The following is a 27,074-nucleotide window of genomic DNA, read 5'->3' as shown; positions in this document are numbered from 1 at the left end:
TCTGGTACACGCACAGTGCACTCCAAGCAGAGGCACTCCATACACTGCAGCAGAATCACACATTCCAATTACAATGCACAACGACATAGGACAGAGAATGACTCGCACTGTATGCTCACACTGGAGCTGAACACAGGATGGCGGCGGAGCATACTAATGTACATGTTGTTCACATCGTCGCGGCATAATCAGTGCCCTTGTGCAGAGAGTGAGCCACATACAGGAGGGCGCGACATTTTATGTGTATTGTGCAAACATGCACAGCAGCATACATGGCACATTAAGAATGCCTACAGTTACAAAGCTGCATAAACAATGAATCTGACCCTGGTCTGGGGTGAGCACACAGTAAAAGTTAACAGTTGCCTTGAATGAAATTGCAGCTAGTAATGCAACAGTGTGGTAAAAATCACAATATTATCTGAGACATTATAACCACAAAGTTTACAGGTTAAGTATTACAAACATTTAACTTGGTTTTGGTTTCTTTTCCATCACAATACCGCATTACGAGTGAACAATGTACACATTTATGAGCATTGAAGCTTAGACTGTGATGATATTTATGAGATACAGGACATCGATAGAATTATAGGCATGAACCATCAGAAACACTTACAAAATAAACATGCAGATTACATTGTCTGCAGAACAGTAAGAATATTTTGCAACTGCAAAACTGCATAAATTTATTTTGATTCTGTTAGACATTATTAATACACCTAAAAGAAAGTCAACCTGATTGAAAATGCCAGTTAGGCAGTAAAACTCGAAACAAAAATCAGACAAATATCAGACATACACTATTATAACCACAGGGTTTATGGGTTTAGTATTCGAAACATGACAGTGTTTACTTTCAGTTTCTTTTGCATGTACAGCATCATAAGTATACACTGTATGGACATGTAGTCTCGGAGATACTATGTTATTTAGAATGAATTGTGTCACATTTATTTATGGAATTATCTATCATGCAAAAGTGCTACATGTACATGTACCAGCAACACATTATGCAGTGCATAAATACACACAGATTGGTATGCATGCTCCTTTTTCAAGCTAAATAAACATACATACTTTTGTACATATAGTCTATACTTTGTTCAGTCATACCTTGATAGAACTATACCTGTCATGCGACCAATATCCTTTAAAGGGTGTGTACAGTTCTGGTCGAGGTGAGGATTTAGCTTTGAACATCTTGCGAGATATTCAGAAACCACTCCATGAGATGTCAAAGAGCATGCAATTCCAAGGGGTATCAAAAGTTTATTTGATGAAAATCGGTTTTGAAATGGCTGAGATATCCAAAAACAAGGTGAAACAAAGAGATCTTAATAAAGTTGTGGCCTGTCGCCTTTTATTATTATCACTTTTTTGGATATCTCAGCCATTTCAAAACCAACTTTCATCAAATAAACGTTGAATCCTTCTTAAAATTACATGTTCTTTCATATTTCATAAAAAGGTTTCTCATTATCTCACTTACAAATGTTCAAAACATGAATCCCTTACCTTAACCAGTACTGTACAATCCCTTTAAAAGCAACCAAAAAAAAAAAAAAAACCTGATAAAAAACCCTCCTCTCTCTCCCCTTCACCATCTGTCTGACTACTGATGTCATGTGCCTCCCTCCCTCTCCACTTCTCTCTCTCATTCTCTCTCCGTATCTCTCTGCTGCAGTGCCCATATTTCTCTTATGGACTGGTTATTCAAAAATGTAATGCTTCTGTATTTATCATCTGCTCTGGCTGCATGATTACTGTACAGTACCTGCCAAATTTGATTTACATTCTATTGTACAATTCCTTTTGCAGTAGAGCTTGGGCTCCTATAAAAATCCTTCATCACATTTATTTCAGCAAAATATACAATGTAAAAAAACAATTAAAACTATTCTATGATTGCTGAACATGATGCAACAAATCAGCTCAAACCAATCTCTGCTCTCAGAATTCTCTGAATGTCCAGGTGGGTGGAAATACAATGTAGTACGATGGTGGATTTTATAGACATCATACTGTATGTACTGTACATGTTTACATTTTCACCACAAACAAATTTAAACATAATACAACCATTACCACACCATAAAATTCCTCTGTCATATATCTTTATAACATATACAAACGTTGTACATACATTATAAAATATTGCACTCTGAACTTCATCAGAAATAAAAACCATACTGTACTTCTCTGCTACAGTGTTTTTATACATTTTATTCCTTTTCTCAAAGGTACAGTGTACATGATAACAAGCTTTAGCAAACAGTTGTTATTCAACCTCTACAAACCTTCTAGGCTAGAATGCATACTGTACATGTTCGTGTACACATACAAATGTACATGTACACATTAAAGATAATAAAAAGTTTTGGTACCTCAAAAGTGTCCTTGAATTTCCTTGTCTTAGTTTGTGTTTCAGGTTAAAGTACCTTTCATATAACTAACACTGTGAGACTTACTCGCCCCAAAGTGCTCTCATGTCTTAGTAATCATGCAATTAACTGCGATCAGCAGCCCCATACAAATAGCGACCAGCAGTCCCATACGCATAGCGTAATCGGGCTTCGCATTGTAGCATTCAGGATCATGACAGATTTAGTATCGCAGGGTAAATGTCAACTTAAAATCCCATAAATTCTTCAATTTGAAGACTTACCAATTAAGTTGAAGTATTGAAAACAGGCTTCGGGCAACGTTTGGTTCTGCCTATAGTCCCTTTCTGTTCGAATTGATGACTGAACGTGACTCGGTCGACAGGACCTGAGGAGAGCTACATACAGTACACTGAATACTACAGCCAGTGCATGCGAACACATCACATGCACACAAATTTCAAATCCATGAACGGATAAGATGTTTATGTGCGCATGCGCTGGCCATGGTATCCAGTGTATGTAGCTCTCCCAAGGTCCTCTCGACCGAGTCACACTCAGTCATCAATTCGAACAGAAAGGGACTATTGGCAGAACCAAACGTTGTTCGAAGCCTGTTTTCAATACTTCAACTTAATTGGTAAGTCTTCAAATCAAAGAAATTTTTGGATTTTAAGTTGACATTTACCCGCGATACTAATTCTGTCATGATCCTGAATGCTACAATGCGAAGCCCCATTACGCTATGCGTATGGGGCTGCTGGTCGCAGTTAGCTACACTTGTATGCGTACAATGGGCTGCACGCTGCTGGTCGCAGTCAGTGGTTTCGTACAATATTTATCGACACTGTACAGCGTCGGCTCTGGTACGAAACCATTATTGCATGATTACTAAGACATGAGAGCACTTTGGGGCAAGTAATTCTCACAGACAACGTACTTTAACCTGAAACACAAACCAAGACAAGGAAATTCAGGGAAGCTTTTGAGGTACCAAAACTTTTTATTATCTTTAACTTTGGTTGTATTAGTGTACATGCATTTTCACTGAATGTCTACTTGGCTATAATAAAAAGAGCAGAATAAAGCAAACAACAGTGAAAGGGTCATAAAATTGCATGTATAATACAAAGTTAGCAATTTTTGTTTTATTTTATGTGTATGTCTCTATGAAACTTTAATGATGATGATGATGGTGATAACAATAATAATAATACATTAATAATATAACAATAATAATGATAATGATAATAATAATAATAACAACAATAACAACAACAATAATGATAATAATAATAATAATACATGTATGTATGCTTCATGGGGGCAGGCGTGTGTCTCAGGCTCTTCAAGATTATCATCTTGTACAGGGGTTTATACTCATCAACATATTCCAAAAATGGTACCATTGGATTGCATTTGATATCGAGATCACTCTCATCTGGACCTTTTTTGGCGTTGTATAATAATAATAATAATAATAATAATAATAATAATAATAATAATAATAACAATATGGTTTTGCTGCCAGTCTCCTGTCCTGCATAAATCTTCACTAAATTCTAATTTTGAAATGTACTAAAAATGACAAATTGTATTCTCTGCTTCAATTGTCTTGCAGTAATGACTGGTGATTGTCAAGGGGGGAGGGGAGATCATAGTTCATACAAATCACCATATTGCTTATAAACATGATTTCCGTAAATACAATATTAATAAATCAATGAGAGATAGGGTGATGACACCAATGCCTCATCAAATACTTGGTATGTGGTGGCTACCAATATCAGTTTGGTGAAAACGTGAAGCTGGAAATCCCATAACTCTCATTCTTAAAACAGAACTTCTCTGTTTATTTCTTTATGCTCTCACTGTAATAGCTCCAACTTAAACATGGAATGCCATGGTATTACATTTAAAAAAAAATAAAGAAAAAATAATGGTACTCATAATGGGGAGGATGAATATGTGTGCTCTTCATTCTTTTGGGGGCTCATCTGTATACATGTACACCTTGGATTACTCAATGGCAATGCCAGTTTACTTCAAGCCAAATAGTGAAGGTAATTTGAAAAAGACTTTCCATGTACAATTTGCAGAATATCTTCGTGCTAGTGTGCATTGAGCATGTTAGTAGTAAATAGTACTCACCTAACTGTCCCATAGAATACATAATATACTTTGCCATGAGAGTTTCTGATTAAAACTAGAGGCAGAGGTGACTCCAAAAAAACTATTTACTGAGGAGCACAGCCCCGAAGTGATTACTCAGTAGCTCTTTTGGGGGCACCGAGGCCTATACAGCTTGTAGTTCTAACTAGGAACTCAAAATTAGGCAAAGTATATTTGTTTAATATTCTGGATCAAAAATTTAAATAAAAGAAGGGGGGAAATGGAAAAAAATGTGAGGCGAGAAGTCGTGGATACGATGTTGTGAGGGGCTCTACGGTGACCTGAAGAAGTAACACAAGATGTCCGAACTGCCTTGTGATGGTACAATTGTTTCGTTCTTTAAAAATGTTGCATTTCACAGAGTGACAATACGAAGCAGTGAGCAATGTCAGAATTGCCTTGTGATGTCACATATGTTTTGTTACAAATTGTTACATTTTACAGAGTGACAGTATGAAGCAGTGTACAATGTCAAACTTGCTTTGTGACATCACAATTGTTTTGTTAGAAATTGTTACATTTCACAGACGGACGGTACAACGCAGTGTGCGATGTCACAATTGTTTTGTGGAAAAAAAAGAGAAGTTACATTTCACAGTGTGATGGTACAAAGCTGTGCACAATTTCAGGATCGCTTTGTGACATAATTTTGCAAATAGTACTTCATGTAGTATCAAACATGGCAACATTCTGACATTGCTGAAAATACAGTGTACCCATAATCACGTGAAGCTCTTTTAACCAATCACTAGAGGATAAATTTTTTATCCAAAATATAATGTTCATTATTTACATTCCGAATCCAAATGTTGCTTCTATTAGCAATTTGTCCATCATCTTAACATGTGCAACATGATAAAAAAAAGGCAAGTGTTGGATAATGTGCACTAAAATCTGATATCTTGTATGTAGCAACTGGAACTATAATAACTATTGGGCAATTCTGGCATGCGAGTTTTCTATTGGCATTCAGCTACTACTGTGTACATGTACGTTTGTACAGCTATGTTTGATGTTACTTGTTCATATGATTAAATCAAAATCCCTCGGACCTGTCGAAGTGAAAATAAACACACAAATAAATAAATTTGATGTGATCTAAATTACATCAGATAACATATTTGAAAAATTAAGCTTTAAGATAGAAGCCTGTTATAGGGTGTGGCTATACACTACATGTACAACTACCTCTCTACGGCAAGGGAGGCTATGAAAGAGTTTCATTATAATACCAGTAATAAACCAGTACAAGCACTTCACCTTCACACAAACTTATTTTACATACAGGAGTATTTAAATGTAAACACACCCACCCACACACACACAGACAGACACAAAATGCACATTCTCACTGACCCCGTATCTCCAACCTTTAATTCCTTTCATTCAAACAACTTTATTTGCGATAGTGTCACCTTCAATTTCATAAACTCTTGTACATGTACCTATTGAGGCTTACAAAGAGAGTACACAATACAATACAGATTCGATCTTTCTTTCGCACAGTTGAAAGCAAGCACAGCATTCATCTTTGAATACTCTTCAGTGTGTGGCAACTACATTGTACCTACTGTGTCTGTCACCTTGGTGAGGGATACAAAAAAAGCACTAATGCATTAGCTTTCGAAAATTCATGCCTTGTGAATGGCTCTGCTCAGATGAGCAGCTTTTTCCATTTGGCAGGTACAGTATACTGTACACATAATATTGTGACAGCACACAAAAGTACTTTGTACAGGTGCATACACTTTAACGTACATGTACATAGTTTGTACTGTGTACATGCCAGCAAGCATGTGCAGAGAAGTCTAACGTGGAATTAAAAAAAAAGGACAATCATTTTTTAATGTTAAAAAAAAATAATAACAATAAAAGTATAAAGCAGGCAAATACATAAAAGAGATGCACAACCTATTGATCATGCAAAGGAGGAAATCAATGGAAAGTACACTGTACAATTGTATGTACATGTACATGTAGACTGTGGCAGCTATCCAGCCATTTGCCTCTTGGCCCTTAGGAGTGAATCACTGCAACCAAATCCTTTCAAATGGTTGCTGAGCAAACAGTCTCTTACTATGAATATCACAACTTGAGACTTTACAAACTTATGAAACCTTGGGGAAAACAAACCTTGTCGAATAAATTTGTGAACACTTCTTCAACAATTTGTGTACACTGTACAGTGTAGCTCCATGGCATTTCATGATGCAGTTAAATCTGCATTTAAGTGGAAATGTACTAGTTTTTGTAAGTCTAACTTTCCCACTGTAGAATCATTTTTTTAAAGACCAAATCGTGCAAACATGTACTACAGTACCTACATTTGCTACCTCTTAAGTCGAATTTTGTAATTCAAACTATTCTTTTTTGTGGTCTCAACAGATCTAATTTATGCAGAATTACTTGTAGTAAACTCAAACACCAAAAGTCCAATAATCCTAGATATATTCCATCTCTGAGAAGTAGCAATTACATAAACATTTTATATTACATTGAAATATAAATCACCATGCATGTACCTGAAAATAGTCAGGAGAAAACATGCACAGCTAACAATAGCTCTCTATTGAAATTCAATAAACACCATTACAGCACAAGATCACTCTACGATATGCATGAACATGTATGCTGTACTTTCTGAATAAATCTTGAGGGAAGAAGAGTGGGAGAAAACGTAATTTGTAAATTGTTTTACTAGTCTATGTGTACTTTGTACTATCTTTAATATGTCTATCACTAAGTTGAATGTGTCACATACTGGGAATCTGTAAAATGTATGCGTGTACATCACATTCATGTCAAGATCAGAGATGAATCGATATATTTTTTTTGCATGTATCGTTTTTAAATCTTTGAATAGCACCCAACTCACAAAATTCGTGAAAATTAAAACCTCGCAACATACCTGTAGGTGCATGGCATATACAGTAGCTACAATTTGTATTTCACAGCAGAATCTGACAGACTACATTGTAAATGACTTGAACTAGCATTGCATGACATCAACATCCATCTGTCTTGCAAGACACAATAAGCATGTTTTTGCTACTGTAGGCACTCACCCAATCAGAATGTAATGCAGTTTCATTAAATTCAAGTGTTGTTGTAATGAGACACCCAAGACAGCTTATGCCAAATCATTTGAATCGAGTTGTCAGCAGTAATGGGCAATGGCATAAGGATGAGGAATAATCCTGCATAATAAAAAAAGAGAATAATTGAAGAAAACAAGTGAAAGCATGAATATCTCGTTTCTGGAAAATACATTATGCATATTTGACATTTACAATTCACAGAGTGGTTCAAGATGGAAGTGAATGTAGATCTACAAAATAATGACTTCTCTTTAATTTATGCACACAAAAAACATCACATCTGCACTTCTTATTGAGATAACAGATTATAAGAATACTGCTTGGCAAACTATGTACCTTATATACATTGTATATAATACATGTATGCACAAAGAAAAACAAAAATCTGAAACATCACTTTTCTGTTATTACGAAATGACCAAAGATGTCGTAGAATATGAACATTGTACATGCAATTTACAATGTATGAGTACAAGTCACATTTTGCTAAATTAGGTCCAACCAGTAGATATTTACTGAAGTCTTTCTCCCTCCTGAAATATTGATGACATTTTCTCACACCAAAGTCTATGCTACGTAGAGTACAGGCTTAGGCAATTCTTTTGGCTAATTCTATTTCATTTCTGCTGGTCCGTAACATGTATGATGAATAATACAAAAACAAGCACCATAATATAAAGGTTACAAGTACTTGGGCTTACACAGAATAAACTTTTTTTAACCCACTTCCAACACACAACCCTTTTTTCCAGGCACTCTCAGTGTCAAAAATATTCGTGGAGACATTCTGTTCAGAAAAGCACAAGCCATAATTACATCAAATTTTGCCATCCAGTTTGTTGATGAACAGAACATCTGAAATTCTTTTTTCATCCTGAGATTGCTTGTGATTTTGTCATCTTTCTTTCTTTACTTTATTTTTTTTTGGGTGTGTGCATGGCTTCTTCATAATATGCGCAGAATTCTCAGCGACAAACGCAAGTGACATTTTTACTGTGCGCCGCTGTAAGCTCATCATCTGAATTGATTGCCTGTTCTCCATTGAAAAAGCATGTAAATCTACACCATGTAGTGAATGACAAATAAGTGTTAACATCAATTACATGCTGTAAACGGTCTACAATGTACATGTTGTACATGTAGGGCCTACAGTGTATAGTGTATTTTACTAACTTAATGAGGATTTTCTTCAATTCTTTTCCCTCCCGTTTTCTCAAGCTCAGGTTATTTAGATCTGCCTGTACCCTCCTATTTTCTCATGATTTGTGTTTATGTTCCAGTGCTCAAGCATATTGCGCCCCGTTCCACACACATACTTTCCATTTCATTAATGCGAGAAAGCCATTGCGCGACGGTGGTCAATCTAATGGTTGATGAGTAGCAAACTTTACACTCAACATTATATAGTAGGTGTCCAACACATCGACACTGTCCATGTATTGGAACCACCACCCCTCTATATAGCATTGCGCGTAAAAAATGAACTTTCACGCATGAGACTATGCGCAGTGGTTTTGCATTCTTCACTAAGGATTTGAAGATGTCAAAATATTACTGAAAAACCCGATAATAAACAAGATCAACAGCAAAACAATGATACCGTAGATTATGAATGCATTATACGTGGTACAGCGTGAGTCAATAGTGTAGGCCCTATAGGAAAAGCGGTTTTACATTCATTTCACACGTATTGTCAATGGAGGGTAGGGGTGTTGGTTTCAAAATTACGGCGCAACCGAGTGCATCAAAATAACAACCCACACGTTCAAAGCAATTATCTCGGAGTGTGTACCGCAAATCGCATTGCGGGCCTGGGAATTCAGACTCGGAGTAGAATTTCGAGTAAAATTTCAGGCAAATTGTGAGATATTTTAAATATACTTATCTATTGATAGAAAAACAGGGTTGTTGCCATACCTATTCCTATGTCATAACGACACAGATAGGCTCCCTATTGCCTAGACAGAAAGATCCGTCTGTCCGGAGGAGTCTTTTATTTTTTGCCATTAACGCTCTCCTCCGTAGACAGACGGAAGGTATTAGTACCCATTGCTGAGCTGTGCGGATGTTCTTAACCACTGTCTCTATGGAAAATTGGGTGAGGTACCTCACCCTTCTCGATTGCGTCTAATTCACGGCCCTAGGTCGACAAATTTAAAGGGAACGTAAACCCAAAGAGCAATGTGGATTGAGTGAAAGCAACAACATTAGAAAAACACATCAGTGAAAGTTTGGGGAAAATAGGACAATCGATGCAAAAGTTATGAAAGTTTTGGTGTTGGAACCGCTGGATGAGGAGACTAGAGGTTATGACGTATGAGAGGACAACAATACAAAGAAAATGTAAAGAAAATTCAACAAAAATTCACTTTTCCAGCATTATGGAAGAGCACTTGATAAACCGCTTTCAGAAAGCAATGGGGATAATTTCCACCGTTAACATATGTTAGTATCAAATTGATGGAATTTGTAATCTTCATGAAAAATGAATTTTTGATGAATTTTCTTTATATTTCCTTTATATTGTTGTCCACTCATACGTCATAACCTCTAGTAGTCTCCTCATCCAGCGGTTCCAACACCAAAACTTTAACAATTCATAACTTTTGCATTGAATGTCCGATTTTCCTCAAACTTTCACTGATAATGTGTTCTACTAATGTTGCTGCTTTCACTCAATTCACATTGTTCTTTGGAATTACATTCCCTTTAAGCTTGTATAGTGAAATCAACTTTTCAAGAATACACTACACTCACCAGATTAATGAATAGTCTAACATTTTGGTAGAATTTTCAACGTAAAACACACATCAACCAGCGTCTTCACGTTCAAAGTGCAGAAACATACAGTATGAATCTATTAGCCAATCACATGCGAGGTAGTTTCTACGTGTTTTTTCTACTAAAACTCTGAAAAACCTCGCATGTGATTGGCTTACAGATTCAAAATGGCGACTTACAGCTAGCGAACGGCGATGTTGCGATATGGATAAAATTTCTGCGTTATAACCGCGTTACTGTATTTCGACTGCACAATGTGAGAAATTTACCCCAAATATTGCTGCATAATGTGTCATGTCATGTCAAACTTGTTTGAATGTAAAAAAGCTGTCTGAAATTTGGTTTTTTAAATCGTAACGTTTGATCTGTGCGCGACTGCTCCACACAGGAGCCGGAATCATTGACTTCGGTCTGTATACAATAATGTACGGAGGGGATCCGTGAAGCCAGACGCAGTCTCCGCGGAACATTCTAGACGGACAGATACAGACCGATCTTTCGGTCAACCTAATTGCCTGGATTGGAGATATACCATGGTCCATATAGAGTGGGTCTAGACCTATGTCGATGCATTAAAATTCTTTGAGAAAAGAATTCAACCGGCTTTATCTTAACTTTTTTTTTTTTTTAAATCAGAGACATTCAAGGAAGAAGAGCAAGCCAACACACTTTGAAGAAACCAGCCTGGAGCCGACGAGACGCCATGAAGCAACACTTGAAGTTGTGTATAGCGACAGGGGGCTGTGCAGTTTGCCTAAACATGATTGATGAAAATGGAGCATCAGCAGGAGAAAAGCTAACAAAAATAGAGATTTATGTGCTCACTTCTGTGTATCTTGATCCAAAATATAAAGCATTTAGAATGAGGCACTAATAAAAAAATTGGAATCACAGGTCTCGTTCTGGTATAATAATGTAAAAACGAGAAACACCTGGGCTGTGCGATATCCATCAAAGTGATCATGAAATGCACTGCACCGCTCCCTATGCTGTTGCCGCCTTAGACCCATACGTTCATTATACACATTCATAATTCCGCATTCAGGAGCACCCACTCTTCTACGGGACTACAGACACACACGAATCCCGTAGACCCACACACGCTCACAAGAGTCTCCGATACGTACTGAAACAATGCTCATTTAATCAAAACTACATGAAATTCCAGCAATTTACCTCAAACAGAAAACAAGTACGATGTCTTCAGATAAATTTCCGTGTAATCACAATATAAGAGAAGTCGCATACGGCTCAATTATCAACGCCAAAGTTTTCGGTATCGGTGTTTACAATCGGCAAATTCCGTTCGCACGAACTGTGTAGCCATAGCTCTCTTGCTCATGATGGCGGCCATTGAGATATGAGTGACGGGTCGCCGTATCTGTCGCAGAGGGACAGGCCGGATACATACGTCGTCGTCGTCGGTCGGTGGTGTACATGTAGTATGCGCTACATCACAGTACAGATGCCTGCGCACAATACAGTCTCCATCCATACAACAAGTACACGCACAGCTCAATACGCCACGCCATATAGTTGTACGTGTACATAAAATGGATTGCATTTAAACAGCAATTCGGTAGTTTGCGCCATTGAACAATACTACTGGTTGTGTGTACTCTAAGTATATCGCGTATATATATCTGCCTTTGCTTCTACTATTAAACGCTCGTCGAGAAAACGTTTATCTATTGCGGAAATGCCTGCAGAGAAGAAATTGAATGGAGTTTTGAATAAACTTGCTCAACACGAGATCAGTATTAGCGTGACATTTTGTCTCATTGTTCTCGCCCCTGGTGTAATCGAATTAACTTTAATAGACCTCCATGTTCATTACTGTCTACTGATCACACAATTTCGGAAGGTGTTCGGTGCTGAGTAGCTATGAAGTGGTTTGCGTGATTAGGGAAATCTGCAGTTTGATAACTATAGTGGAAATAGGTGATAGACGTTTAATAAATGTATTAAGCTGAGTGAGGTCAAACCGTTTGATCTGTTTGAGAAATTAAGTAGTCCAGTGTTTACTGTGAATATTCGCAATTTTATCTCGCATGCCCGACGAGTCCGAGTTATTTTCATCTTGGCCATACCGCAGGTGTATGGTAAAGCGGTCTGTGTAACCTGGGCCAACGTTTGGATAACGTCATACACTGAGTTAATATAGTATTCCAATGAGAGAATCTAATCTAAAACTGGTGAAATTATGCTGCGGAATGAACCGAATTGCCAGTGTAAGAAATATCAATTGCCGGTATGTATTAAATAATTAGCAGTGGCGGATCCAGGGGGGGGGGGGGCGCACCTGGCGCGCGCCCCCTGTTTGATTTTTTTGTTAAAACAAAAGAAATAAAGAAACTAGAAAAGCACTCTGAGAGCGCAGACCTCCGCCAAGCAGCCCAATACTCTCCATCGAATGATCTTGCTCTTTCCAAATAAAAAGATTTTTCTCCTCTTCACCACTGGGGAAAAGCTCATTGGGCTCTTCCATAGATAGAGATCAGTGATGCTGAAAAATCGCCCGATTTCCCAATAATAGAAGCCTTTGTTACGTCATAAACCCTCAGCTGCGCGCGGCGCGCCTCGCCCCAGCAGAAACCAAAGATAGGCCTAGTTATTTGGCTGGCAGTTTGAAAACCTCAAACTGATGTGCTGCTTGAACTCCCAAGTTCATTGACCCTACCTGTCAAAATATCAAAAATCCTTCATACAGTCCCCAAAAATTCTCGGATCACTACCAAAATGTAATCATATATAACTTGTGTCATTCTCAACCTTTCCTGTAAGTTTCATCCAAATACTTTAATTTTGAGTTATTTTGCACACGGACAAACAAATAAACCAACGAACCAACGGTAACGAAAACATAACCTCCTCCCTTGGCGGAGGTAAAAAAAAAAGTGGGGGAGGGGAGCGCGTGCGCTCCCCCCCCCCCTTTTTTTTTATACTTTTGTAAAGTAAAGGCGCCTCCCCTTTATTTACGGAATTCTTGTATCCGCCCTGCGGCCGACTTTGTATAGACCCCAACTAGCTAGCAGGTTTTAATTGTTCATTCATATTTTCTAGATCCTCGGCCCCCGGATCGACAGATCGAGAGGGTCAGATCAAGGAGGTATACCGCCTTGGTCAGATTTAGACTGTAGGTCCTGTACTACGTGTATTGTTCATCTCAGCTCATCCTTCACATTTTTCTTTGTCAAAATTGTTTGCCGAAGTATAGGGCCCCGATGTCTGTATAGTGAACGCCCGGTGTTTCTCGGGTTTCACTATTTCAAGTAGGCATATTTTCGGTCACAGCCATGGGGTCGATCAACTTTTATTATAGGTCTAGACCTCAAATGTAGCTAATAGAAGTTGAACCTATAGATGGAGAGATCGATTATGTTCAGTAAACGGAAAGGGTTCGTGACATTGATGGACAGCATTCTATAAAATGGTATAGGCCTACATTATAATTAACACTAATAAGAGAAGACATTTTATTTTCCAAGAAATTAATCGTCAAAGCCCAAAACATGCATTCGAAACACTCAAATAAGGGTATAGGCCTATGTGTATCAGCAGTTTTTGATGTCACTTTGCAGTCATTTCTTACACGTTCCTATGGATGCACTGATTCAGAGTGCCTTTGATGTTCGATTTCAGTTGTCATCAATCTGAAGATTGGAAGCCTAGGCCCTCGCAGAGCTGCCAAGTCTCACGCATTGTGAGTGAGACTCAAGCATTTAGAGTCTGTCTCACGATCTCACGCATGACACCCATTTTTCTCACGCATTGGGAGCATAGTTTAAAGGATTAAAGTGAGAGTTGCAATTGAAGGCATATTTCCCTTTTGTCTTTCAAAATAAGTAAAAATAAGTCACTTTAAGTATGCACCAGCTTGTGAAAAAGCTCCCTACTGTGGGAGGGCGGACACACCCTCCCCTCGCTCAATCGCTTTCGCTCCCTCGCTCACGCACATGCGCGCGCGCCGAGATGCTGAGTCATGAAAATCTCACTCATAATTTTTTTTTTTTAACTTGACATCTATGCCCTCGATTGTAACATTGGTCTATCATGGCCTTGTTTATTCATTGAATAAAGTGGAAATCCCCTTACCGGTACGATAAAACGTTTAATACGCCTAGTCAATTGATCCCGTCTAGAATCAATGCATATAGAGTTTTATCATATAGGCCTAGAGCCCGTAGGCCTGAACTGTGTAGGTTGGCCCTCTGCATGGAAAGCAGATTTTATCACTTTTCCGGATTTCGATAAACCTGTGATCGTAGGCCTATTTGAGTACGGTATAATGTCGTTTGAGTTCTGGATTATCACGCCAGATATAAAGTGCCCATATTATCATGCCCACGCAGTCGTAAATTTGATTTTGCTTTGAAATTTAGTGTTTGCGCTATATTTCGGGCCTATACGCGTATCCCTTTTTTCTGTATCATTAAGTATATGGTCTAAAAGTAATTAGTGCCTACTTTTCTCCTATAATACAGAGATGGCTGGTCATTATGCAATGAGATAATCGACTCGATTGTCTTCCTATCTGAGACAGAACCAGTTTGGTTCATACTTCAAATATCGAACGGCATCGAACGTGGGTTCAATGGGAAGTCTTTCTCCCGTTTGAACGGTAGTCACTGATTGGTGCAGGCCTGAGTGGCCTGGTCTCCAAATCCGTTTGGTATCATCCACTGATCTCTACCTGAAAAAACAAAAAACAAATAAAGTATGTATGTATGTATATATGTATATATATATATATATATATATATATATATATATATATATATATATATATATATCGAATGTCTTTTTCAATATGTAAGAAACCTAACCTACTACAAGTGTAACTGCAAAAGTGGAAATTTTCGCTGTGTGAAATTTTCGCGCATTCACGCAACCAGAAACTAGTGCGAAAAAAGCATGCAAATATTTTTGCTTGCCTTATGTTCCAGTAGTTGATGTCGATATTCCACGGAATAAAAGCAAGTGAAACACCCTTACTATCACTTAATATTCACTTTTACAGTGGAGAGTATATCAAGATCATTCTGTGTTTTGACCGTTCATCGGATGGCACTGTGCAGTGTCAGTGCCGTATTTAAGAGAGTCTGGCCAACTGCTAATTTGGACGCCATGTCGTTACCGCGCGTATTACGCGTCACAGGATTAGCGTGTACGCTCAGACGTAACAAAATAACCAAGCCAAATAAGGGGCAGTTAACAATGGGCATTGCGTATGAGCGCACTTCAGTAACGACATGGCGCCTGTAGATCACGGGACCAGCTTTTGACCAATCACAGGTTTCAAAACACGTAAGCCAAAAACCGAGTTGGCCAGACTCTCTTAATATACGGCACTGTGCAGTGTGTTTCGATAGCGCCATCTACGGTACAACCACTCACAGAAACGAGACGGCGTTGGCGCTCTCTCTCGTGGCTCGAAACCTAGGCCGCGCCGGCAGAATGTCGCCGTTGTTTATGTTGGATTTAAACAAATCATCGTTATTACGCCTACCTGTCATTAGCGTCAATATTGCTACCCCGTTATTGCTATATTGTGCTGAATCTTATGAGGAATTACTACAATGAGTGATAATGGCTTTTCCGTATTTTCTCATGAGCAAAAATGTAAAGAACATAATAATGTAGGGCCTACTTGCAATATTATAAAGCTCGTGAGATAAGAATCAATGTGTGACTTTCAAGTGATAATTTCCGACGAATTTTTATGTAGCGATGCACTCAATTCAAAGGTCATCTGACGTCAGTTTAATGAACAGATATGCAAAAGGAGAGCCACACAGAGAAAGAGATAGAAGATGGGAAGAACATGAAAATTAATAAAAAGGAAGATAGGGGTCTTTGACAACACAAATAATCACTCTTGCCACAACAGGAAAATGGTTCATCAATCAAGTTCTTTTCGTCTGTAGCACCAGCCTACAACTGAGCTTGTTAAGCTCAATAGATGTTGTACAGCACTACTAAAACCTCATTCACCAATCCCATATGTTGGCATCTTTCTGTACAAATACATTGTACTTTCCACAGTATGAGCTGGATTAAAAGAAAAAAAACAGAAACACAAAAACAAACAAACAAACAAACAAACAAACAAACAAACAAAATAAACAGCATCCATCATGTGGAGTCCATACTGCTGACTTGAAGACCATGGTATAGTACAATACTTGGGTACTCAATTTTCTATGACTGAACTCAATCCTGCTGGAACTGTTCCTCTGACTGAGATTTCCACCTCACTCTGTACTCCAATTTGTTTCATCATGAGTGTGGTCACAAGGACAAGGAATATAAAAAATCTGTCTTGAAATACGTACAAATGTATTTTAACTATATTTAATCTCTTGAAATACATGTACGTACAAAATCTAATGTATTCACATACCGTATACATTGAATATTTTGCGAGGTTTTTATTTTCGCGAATTTCGTAAGTCAGGTGCTATTCGTGAATTTAAAGACACACAAAAATATTGACTCTGATCCCGACATGAATGTGACATGTACGCATACATTTCTCCATTCAGTACTGTACTCCACGATCGCAAATTTAATCAGACGTGAAATCGTCGGGAAGTCCAGATTTGCAAAAATTTAGACTCGCTAAAAGTATGGCGAATACAGTAAATATTGCCTTTTTTACAACAAATATAATTATTTGTGACAAAGGCAGTGTAAATACTGTACTACATCAGTGTGTACCTAATCAAGATATGAAGAATAAACCCTACATCATAAGCCTAGAAGCTTTCATTTAGTCTTTACCTAAGTATACCGGTACTCAAATATTGTGTACAAGAAAAACAGCAATATCCCGATTCAGTTCCTCTACAGAGAGATAAAATTGAGGCAGCACTGAGGGCGACAATTCACGTGCCACTGTACTGCATCATAAATTTTTATTCAAACTCTTATATTCCAGCATATTACTTGTCAGCATGCCTGGGAGAAACACTGGACACCATTGCAAAATTCGCTTCATTCAGTGGATCAGCAGGTAATTAGTAGTAGCATCTATAATATATCTATTTTTTTTCACACTTTAAGGGTAATCTTGTACCACAAATATACAACGACAACAATGAAAAAAAAGAAGAAATACAAGTGTATAAGTTTGGCAATACAATATTTTCAAAAGCAATGCATTACCTAAAAACAAAGTGAGACATATAATGCAGTTCAAAGTACTCATCAAACAATACCCGGTAAAATACTCATGTGAAAGCAAATAGAGAGACATCATGTAACAAATGCCCTGTTATTAAAGCCTGTTATCACACTTTATCAAAATAAAGAGGCATAAAATTTACTGCAGTTTATATCTGTATCTTCACATAGGATTTACCTTTTGCTTAAAGGGATGGTACAGTATTGGTGGAGATGAAAATTTGGCTTTTAACTTTTTGTGCGATACCAAGCAAACACTTATGAAATACCATTTTAAGAGGAATTCAAAGTTTATTTGATGAAAATCGGGTTTGGAATGACTGAAACATCCAAAAACAAAGTAAAACAAAGCGATCGTAATAAAAGGTGGGTCCCACACTTTATTAGAATCGCTCTGTTTTGGATATCTCAACCATTCAGTTCAAAACCAATTTTCATCAAATGTTGAATTCCTCATGGAATTACAGGCTCTTTCATATTTCATAAGAGGTTTCTCATTATCTCACCAAAAAATGTTAGAAACCTGAATTAGGTCTCAACCAAAACTATACGATCCCTTTAAGACTTGAGGATGTGGTTTGATTAGAGTCAGTGGTTCGGCATTGGCAGAATGTACCAGGGAAACTTTAACAAGAGGGTAGTCATGACAATACATGTAGTTTAGATTAAACTACCGGTATCTTAGTACCTCTGACAACTCATGCTTTTCTAACTGCAATGAATACACACAGGCAGTTTAAGAATTGTCATGACAGGTCGGCGTAGCACACCATTATGGGCCCATGATATCTATACAACTATCATGAAACATAATGTGGGATACCTCATACAGAGAAATTTACGTTCTGCATTCTACATGACCTCATTAACACTTATTTCCATTTCTTGGCCCGTTTTTCAGATGGAGATTTTGTTTTTAATAAGTTTGCAAATTGCATGTCTGTTTCCCACAACCATACAGTACATGTAAATGTGTTTGCCTCCATCAGAAAACAACACCATCACATTTCTGCATGACAATGTTGCTAACACTGTTCCTATCACCCCTTTCACACGACAGATTATGCTCAAAGTAATTTGTGGTACAATGTTACGCTGAGATGACCAACTACAATGTATAACATTTTGTATAATTAATTGTACAATTGTAGCCAAACACAGAAATAAATAAAAATGATATTCCACCAGCTGTTTTGTGCATGCCGTACAATTTGCCACCATGATGAAATAGGAATACTGGCATATAAAATACCATGTTCTCACATACCAATATTGCCTATATGTACCATAGCAAAGAAGTGAAAATAAGCACAGAAAAGGTGTAACTGTACCGCAACCGACTCACAAAATCCCAGAAATGGATCAGTTTTATTCTGGTTGTTTAGTTTAAATGCTCTAAGAAAAGATATTCATGTGCTAGAGAAAATGTGTTAACTTTTCATCTGACCCTGTGCAGCTCCTACGTTTAGAATTCTCTTGACAGAGTTTACAATATTGTTGACTTGAGGAAGACTAGCCTGCTCCAGTGATGCTGCATAGGGCATGGGCACATCAGAGCCAGTGACTCGAACAACAGGTGCATCCAGATAGTCAAAAGCATCGCCTGCATGAAAAGCGTAAATAAAGTTCAACATCAATTTCACATGAATTTGCAATACAGATGAGCTTCTGCTCTAATGAATAAAGTTATTGGTTAGGATGATTACAGATGACTTTGAGAAGCACAGCGTACAATTTATATTTCATATAAAAATTGTACATTACTGTGAAAGCTGCTATTTTGTTTGTACATGTATCATTTGTATTTACACAAATTTCGCAAATCACTGTTGAGCTACGAATTTAAAGGGTGTGTACAGTTCTGGTTGAGGTGAGGATTTAGCTTTTAGCGTTTTGCGAGATATTCAGAAACCACTCTATGAGATGTCAAAGAGCATGCAATCCTAAGGGGTATCAAAAGTTTATTTGATGAAAATCGGTTTTGAAATGGCTGAGATATCCAAAAACAAGGTGAAACAAAGAGATTCTAATAAAAGGCGTGGCCTGTCGCCTTTTATTATTATCACTTTTTTTGGATGTCTCAGCCATTTGGAAACCAATTTCATCAAATAAACGTTTAATCCTTCTTAAAATTACATGCTCTTTCATATTTAATAAGAGGTTTCTCATTATCTCACTTAGGCATGTTCAAAACATGAATCCCCACCTCAACCAGTACTGTACAGACCCTTTAACAACATCCGAAAATATTGCCACCTAATGCACTAGCACATTGAACCGACAGGTATTATAGTGCACTTTAATACAATAGACTCAGTGTCAAATTGCAAGAGTCGGTGACTTCATTCACAAAAATATCTGTATGCAAAAATAACAGCTTTTACAGTACAAGAAGTACAAGGTCAGTTTTTTCCAACAATTTACCCAAAGAAGATCATATAAGGTAGTTTCTTTTCCTGCATTCTTTTCAAATTTAGATATTACTACAAAATTTACATTTTATAGGACTGTGCTTTCTCAATTTCTTTTCTTCACTCTAGTCTGATATGCAAGAAAGTGGAAAATGCAAATTATATACTACCTGTAGTCAACTTATGTAAATCAGAAATTGGTGTAGTGTCATACTCACTCTCCATAACCTTGGCAATGATTTCTGCACCCACACCAAACTGCGGCCAGCCGCCCTCAACAGTGACAAGATGGTTGGTTTTCTTTACTGAATTCAGGATGGTCACTTCATCCATTGGCCGAATGGTCCTCATGTTGATCACCTGGACAACAGAGAAACACAGCCAAAGACACATAAACTTAAATTATTACAGACTTCCATGTCATTGCGAACAAAATTCACTGTGCTGACACACAAAAAGTGACATGAAATTAAAAAAAAAAGGTTCTAAATTGTTCTTTACAACAACAATCCTTAATACATTATTAGTTTTGTGCTTAGTACTTTGGAGCGTGATATGCACATAACAGTATTTGCTTCATCTGTACAGCAATTTTCAAAAACAATCCAACAGTATGAGAGAAGAAAAAGAACTACTTTATTTGCTAATGCATTAATCAGTCTAAGAGCATTAAGATGAAATTTAAATATTCATTTGTTACTTGGTGTATTTCATCTTGAGATTTGACACTGAAGACCGATACAAAATTGTACAGCCATATGTCACAAACTGTATCCATTTTTACTTCTCAGGACAGCAAAATTAATCTATGATGAATTTTTGAACTAAGGAGACAAGATACCACGTCTATTCCACAGAAATAATTCATAACATGACAAACACTGCACACACCACACAAAGGTTCTTCACAGATAGCTCTATTATCACTCAGCAACATTTAGCCAGGGGTCAAAGTCTAATTTTCCAGACATAGATAAACAGAGGATGGCCCTATTCAGGGCAATAACTTAAAGCCCCACTATAGAGTTAGATAATCTGTGTTTAATTTGAGACAAATTAGCTGGAAATTGGGTTCTGAGTTGCTGTTATTATGCAACTTTCTATGGAAACTTCATCACATGGACAGGTTACCGTAAATTACAATACAATTAAGAAACAATAACACAATACAGAACTTGACTATACAAACTATAACAGGGCTGAAACTAAGCCCAGAGCCACTAAAAGTTTATGCTGGGCCATCAAATTATAAAATAGGTTATCTTTTGGTAGCATGATTGGGCAATTAAAATTCAAAATGGATTGCTATATTTGCTTCTGTTTTGGACCACCACATATCTTTTTGGGCCACCAACATTTCAGATTAATAGATTTCAGTAGCCCTAACGGGCCATCAGCAAAAAAAAAAAAAAAAAATAGTGTAAAGCCCTGTATAAGTAAGAACAGACGTAAGAATGGGTGTTTGGGACTATTATGACTAATGCTTGTGATGAAAATAATCTGAATGTGACGAATTACAAGCTCTGCACTCTTTGAAATTGTTTTTTATCTCTATTGCATGTTGCACTATTGTAGATGATATGCCAGACAAACATTTGCAAAAACAAACTAAAAAAAGACAAAGGAGTGACTTATATTGGACACACTAGCTGATACACGGCGTGTAGAAATTACTTTTCTTATAATTGTACATCTGTCTGCATTGCCTGCACATGAGGAGTCAGTAGTACCAGTACTTAATGAACTGCAAAGATGGTAAAAAATAGCTACAGGGCCCGATACAAGACCAAGCCAAATACAACTATTTACTATAGGCAAATACGCACCTCACACAAGATTCCTTCTTCAGCCAAAACATCGGCAGCCTCCAGGGAGCGCAGCACTCCCATGCTGTGGGCTACTAGTGTCACATGGGTTCCTTCTCTCTCTATCTTGGCCTTCCCGATGGGGAGCACAAAGTCGTCTCGCATGGCCTCCTCCGACATCTCAAACGGCCTGCCGTACAGCAGCTCATTCTCCAAGAATACAACTGAGAGGGGAATTATAAATATATATATTATATATATAAGAACAGGACTAGATTGCATTCCCTTTCTACAAGCCTATCTGTGGGAAATACCATAAACACTCTTTTTGTCCAGAAAAATATTGAGAGTTGGGGTGCACCTTACCTTTTTGTATACACAAATGCAAGCACCTGGGTCTCTGCTTTGTTTTGTTTTTGTTTTGTTTTTTCCATTGGATATCTGACATCAAGGTGTGCCTTACACACAAGTGTTTTTGGTATATATGAATATGTTCTCTTGCAGCACTATGATGATTGATGAAGACACCCCATTCTATCCTTTGTTGGTCACAGTCATCACTTGTCAGAATATAGCTGTCTTAGTCACTGAATAAAGTCAAACCATAGCAGTCATTGATTTACTCAAAATTTCCTGTGATGAAGGAGAACAATGGAATGATATGTATAACCAAAAGGAACAATAATATTCACATCAAGGCTACAATTACCAGAAACCCTATAGTAGCACCAAATAAATCAACTTATTACCAGGAAAACATTGCCATGAAAATGCAGTTGTTTCCACAAAAAAAAAAGAAAGAAAGAAAGTACTAAAGAATTTCATTATACCTGGATTATCATCTCTAATGGCTGCCTTGAGGAGCCCCTTGCAGTCTTCGGACGAAAAAGGGCTGATGACCTTGAGGCCTGGCACATGGCCATACCAGGCGGCAAAACACTGGGAGTGCTGGGCTGCTACACCGGCTGCTGCACCGTTTGGCCCTCTGAATACAATGGGTACTGGCACCTGTGTGACGATGGCAGGCACATTGTGCATCAATTTCGACAAATATTAGGATGAAACAAGCAAGAAAACACATCCACACGTACATGTACAAACAAAAATTGTGCCTCTATGTTTTCTTTATCACCAACTGAAGAATCCAAAGCCAAAACCTCCTCCTCTTTCTACTCATTGCATGTGGTCTGGTGTGGGGCCTACACTTTTTGTCAATATCATAGATGCCAAGTTCAAAAAATGTTTATGAGTGAGATTTTCATGACTCAGCATCTTGGGGCGCGCGCATTCGCGTGAGCAAGGGAGCGGAAGCAACTGAGCAAGGGGAAGGTGTGGGAAGGGGGTGTCCGCCCTCCCACGGTAGGGAGCTTTTTCAATTTTTAGCTCTTAATGGTGCAAGCTGGTGCATACTTAAATGACTATTTTTTACTTATTTTGAAAGACAAAAGGGAAATATGCCTTCAATTGCAACTCTCACTTTAATCCTTTAAACTATGCTCCCAATGCGTGAGAAAAATGGGTGTCATGCGTGAGATCGAGAGACAGACCCTAAATGATTGAGTCTCACTCACAATGCGTGAGACTTGGTAGCTCTGCAATATATGTAACAAAGACAATTGGGAAGGATTTACTAGTCCATATTGTAACATACATAATATGATCATTGCAAGAACCAACCAAACAAACAGAAACACACAAAACTACAAGGATGCTATCTCATTCTGTTGTCTTTGAAAAAAAAAAAACACTCTTATAATACTTCACCTCTCACATTCATTCATTTCTATACTTTTCTGTAGCACAATATACCATTTCAGAAAATTATATACAAGTACTAGTATGTATATGACAGGAAGGTGTGTGAAAAAGAAGGAAAGTAAAGTGTCTTTCTGCATGATGTTTTCAATGTGATACGAATGGAAGCATGGGATCGAAACTCTGTGTAATGCAACTACACAGACTGAGGAGCATTTGAAAAGCATACTCACTGCTCCTGCCGACATGTAGAAGGTCTTGCCAGCCGAGTTTATAACCTGATCGATGGCTTGCATTGCAAAGTTGAACGTCATAAACTCACATACAGGTCTCAGGCCAGCCTATGTAAGAAAGGAATATGGCTAGCAAACATCTAATCACAGTTATAACTTTAATGAAATCATTCTTTGAGCTGCTGAGTTCTTGATCAATTAATATCATCATTCAGACAGATTCAGAGTACATTTAGTTGTTTCAAACCCATCTAGAATACACCATGAAAGGCTTATTGTCTTGTTGATTACAGCAATTACATTATTGACAAAATAAAGACCAACTCTTGTATGAATAAAGCTGAACTGAGAAAACTGAAAATAGAATAGAAAAATTCCTTACTAAGTTCAGTTCAGTTCAATGACATTCGCTTCCAGCAAACAGTACACATAAGTACAAATAACAATGCAATCAATTTGGTCATGCTGGGGCAATCCTCTAGAAGGAATACAAATTGCAGGTAGTAATGCAAAGGGCTATACTACACTGTAAGTCCTTGCAATAATCTAATGATATCATAACATGACTGATTTACATTGGAGTACAGAGCATGTCAGAAAATTTTCCTACCAAGAGTGCTACACTGTCCCTAAAGTTGAATGCACAGGATTCACTTCATGAAGAAAAAAAAATCAGATGTACTGAAATAAGAGAGGCAGAGGAGCTTTAAAAGGGGGCAGCTTACCATGGCGGCACCTGTAGCAATTCCAGCAAAGCCCATCTCTGTGATGGGCGTGTCGATCACTCTCTTGTCCCCCCACTTGGCATGGAGACCCTTGGAGACCTTGTAAGCTCCATCGTAGAGGGCCACCTCCTCCCCCATCAGAAGCACCCTCTCATCCCTGGCGATTTCCTCATCCAGGGCAGCATTGAGCGCATCTCGGACTGTTATCTGTGCAGGGTAGGTGGGAGGTTAACATCCTGGGCTGCATTTCATAAAACATGCTTTGCTATGATTAACAACTCTTGCTGGAGTGACAAATGTCATGGTAAAGACAAAATCCAACTTGTAATTCTAATTAATGGGAATGTCTTTTATGCAATGGGACCTGGAACTTTGGCATGGATTGCACAATCTATCCTATCAATGAATTTCCTTCCACTTTTGTGGCAGGTAGCTATGTACAACATACCAACACCATCCTACAAATATGATGCATATGTTATCTGTAGGCCTATACAGTTTAGGACAATATGCACAGACAAAACATTAAATATAAATTATACTTCTACAAAAGTAGCAAGCATAGACTAGACGAAATAAGCTAGAAACCATTGAGTATACAAATGGCTAAAATACAAAGTCTAGCCCTAGGATATCACATCGTTTCATTTGTCTACCACTATACCACTATGTACGAGTACCAGTAACTAACATTAGGGTCTAACTGTTACACTTTTATTGAATATACTAAATATTAGCCCAACCAGACCCGCAGACGAAGTGCAAAGCGCAGCCTGTCTGGATTTTATACAGCGACAGACATATCTTTTACGTTAGTGTTTAGAACACACTTTTTGTTCCCTTTATTTTTAATATTATGGCATTCTCAAACGATGGCATCTGTCTCTTCACAGTGCAGTGGGCTTCTTATCTGACATTGGGACATAAAACGGGGGGGGGGGGGGTGCTACCATACATTTGCCCATTATATGAACATGTCTAGTAAAATTTAGAAAGAAAGACGTTACGTAATGCGTGTGGATTGTGGACTACGGTACGGGATAACAAGTCTTGCAGGTTTCATATGGGTTATTCCGTACATTGTTACAAGGCTACTCGTAACTTCGCTGCAACATACGTAAATTTACCTCAGCTGAAGCCCGAGACGAGGTGCCGAAAAACTTCCTCGCGAAAGAGCCACTTGCGACCTGAAAAGGTGAAAGAAACAAAAAAAAAGATCGAGGAACAATTCACTTCAACAATAGTTATTTCATAACCTGTCATAGTAAAATGAACGAAGGCATTTTCCTCACCTTCCGAAGCAGTCGGGCACTACCAGTGAGAGCCATCTTGATTTTTCTGACGGACGTACATGTACCGTAGAGTACGGTACATCGCATCCAATAGTAGTTGGGCAATCGTACATGGATCATGTGTGATACGCTGCGCCCTCTGCGTTTCAAGTTTGTTTCAAGCAAAGAGATTTTTCTCCTCCCCACCACTGGGGAAAATCTCTTTGGTTTCAAGTCACCGCAGTAATAGTAGATAGGCCTAGTGATCGTTTGGCACCTGTTCTTTTTCATCTTACTATAACCAATGGAACAATAATACATGCATCAAATATAAAGGCCCGGTCCCACTGCACTTACGGATGCAAAGATGATGTAAAACGTAAAAAAGATCTTGCCATCCGTTGGAAAACGCTACGCATCCGCTGTGTACTCATCGCATACGTGTTTCATACGCTCTATCCATCGAGCATCCGTCCATCATGATTTCATCCGCGCAAAAAGTTTTACGCTGCTTAAAACTTTTAGAACGGATGAACTTTCCGCCATATACGATGTAAATCCGCGACATATACGAGCAACAAACGTTGTATGTCCGTTTTCATCCGTTAAACGTCCGCTGTATCCTCTCTGCATCCTCTGGGCATCCTCGCAACTCACATCCGCTGCAGCTGAAAACGGAAAGAGGGAGGAAAGATGGAACGTCTCTACATCGTTAATAGCACGGAAATAGAAAGGATGTAAGCGTATGCATCTCGTATATAAAGTATTCAGAACGGACAAAGCGTTTGTTTCCGTTAGGCGTACGTAATGCATCCGCTTCATCCGCTCTGCATCCACTCTTTCCGCTATGCGTCCGTTTCGCAATTATTCCCGGTAGCCCCCTCGGAGCTGTCATCCACTTCCATCCGTTTTCATCCGCTAGGCTTCCGATGAACATCCGTTTAACATCCCCGTTACATACTACCCACGTCCGTTCTTTTTCCGTTCTGTTTTCGCCAATTTTCGCAAATTTTGTCAATTTCTGGAGCGGATGAAAGCGGATGGAGCCACCCCCGAAATTTTGCTCGTCCGCTGTGTCCTTTCTGCATACGTTTTGTGTCCATCGGCCAGTGGGACCGGGCCTTTAGATTGTGGCTGAGAATTTGTCCATCTGAGTGTTTGTTATTTGGGGCCTATTTCACGAGTATGCGATTAAATCGTGAAATAGGCCCCACATGTTGTTGCGTATTGTTGATTTTGTTTTGCTATTTTTTT

The 27,074-nt window shown here is 38.2% G+C and overlaps 2 protein-coding genes across 2 annotated transcripts in view; both read right to left on the bottom strand.

Moving 5' to 3' along the window:
• The window catches only part of LOC139721734 (uncharacterized), a 52,018-nt gene extending 40,240 nt beyond the window's left edge, over positions 1–11,778 (bottom strand). The window contains exons 1-2 of the mRNA XM_071633058.1: positions 11,612–11,778; positions 7,622–7,753 (exon numbers count right to left, since the gene is read on the bottom strand). The gene's annotated coding sequence lies outside the window, so the exon portion shown is untranslated. The remainder of the gene's footprint in view (positions 1–7,621; positions 7,754–11,611) is intronic.
• Positions 11,779–16,341: 4,563 nt separating this feature from the next.
• LOC139722736 (pyruvate dehydrogenase E1 component subunit beta, mitochondrial-like) lies at positions 16,342–25,905 on the bottom strand. Its single transcript, XM_071634025.1, has 8 exons — positions 25,842–25,905; positions 25,677–25,736; positions 24,550–24,756; positions 23,825–23,932; positions 22,667–22,844; positions 21,858–22,060; positions 20,250–20,391; positions 16,342–19,223 (listed from the first exon to the last, which is right to left on the bottom strand). The coding sequence occupies exons 1-8, from the start codon at positions 25,875–25,877 to the stop codon at positions 19,051–19,053; spliced, it is 1,107 nt and encodes a 368-aa protein (XP_071490126.1). The 5' UTR covers positions 25,878–25,905; the 3' UTR covers positions 16,342–19,050.
• Positions 25,906–27,074: the final 1,169 nt, after the last annotated feature.

This window comes from Diadema antillarum, unplaced genomic scaffold, assembly GCF_040938485.1.
Source record: "Diadema antillarum isolate AM-2024a unplaced genomic scaffold, OU_Dant_1.0 scf00000014, whole genome shotgun sequence".
Lineage (NCBI taxonomy): Eukaryota > Metazoa > Echinodermata > Echinoidea > Diadematoida > Diadematidae > Diadema > Diadema antillarum.
This window is presented reverse-complemented; position numbering and strand designations above follow the sequence as displayed.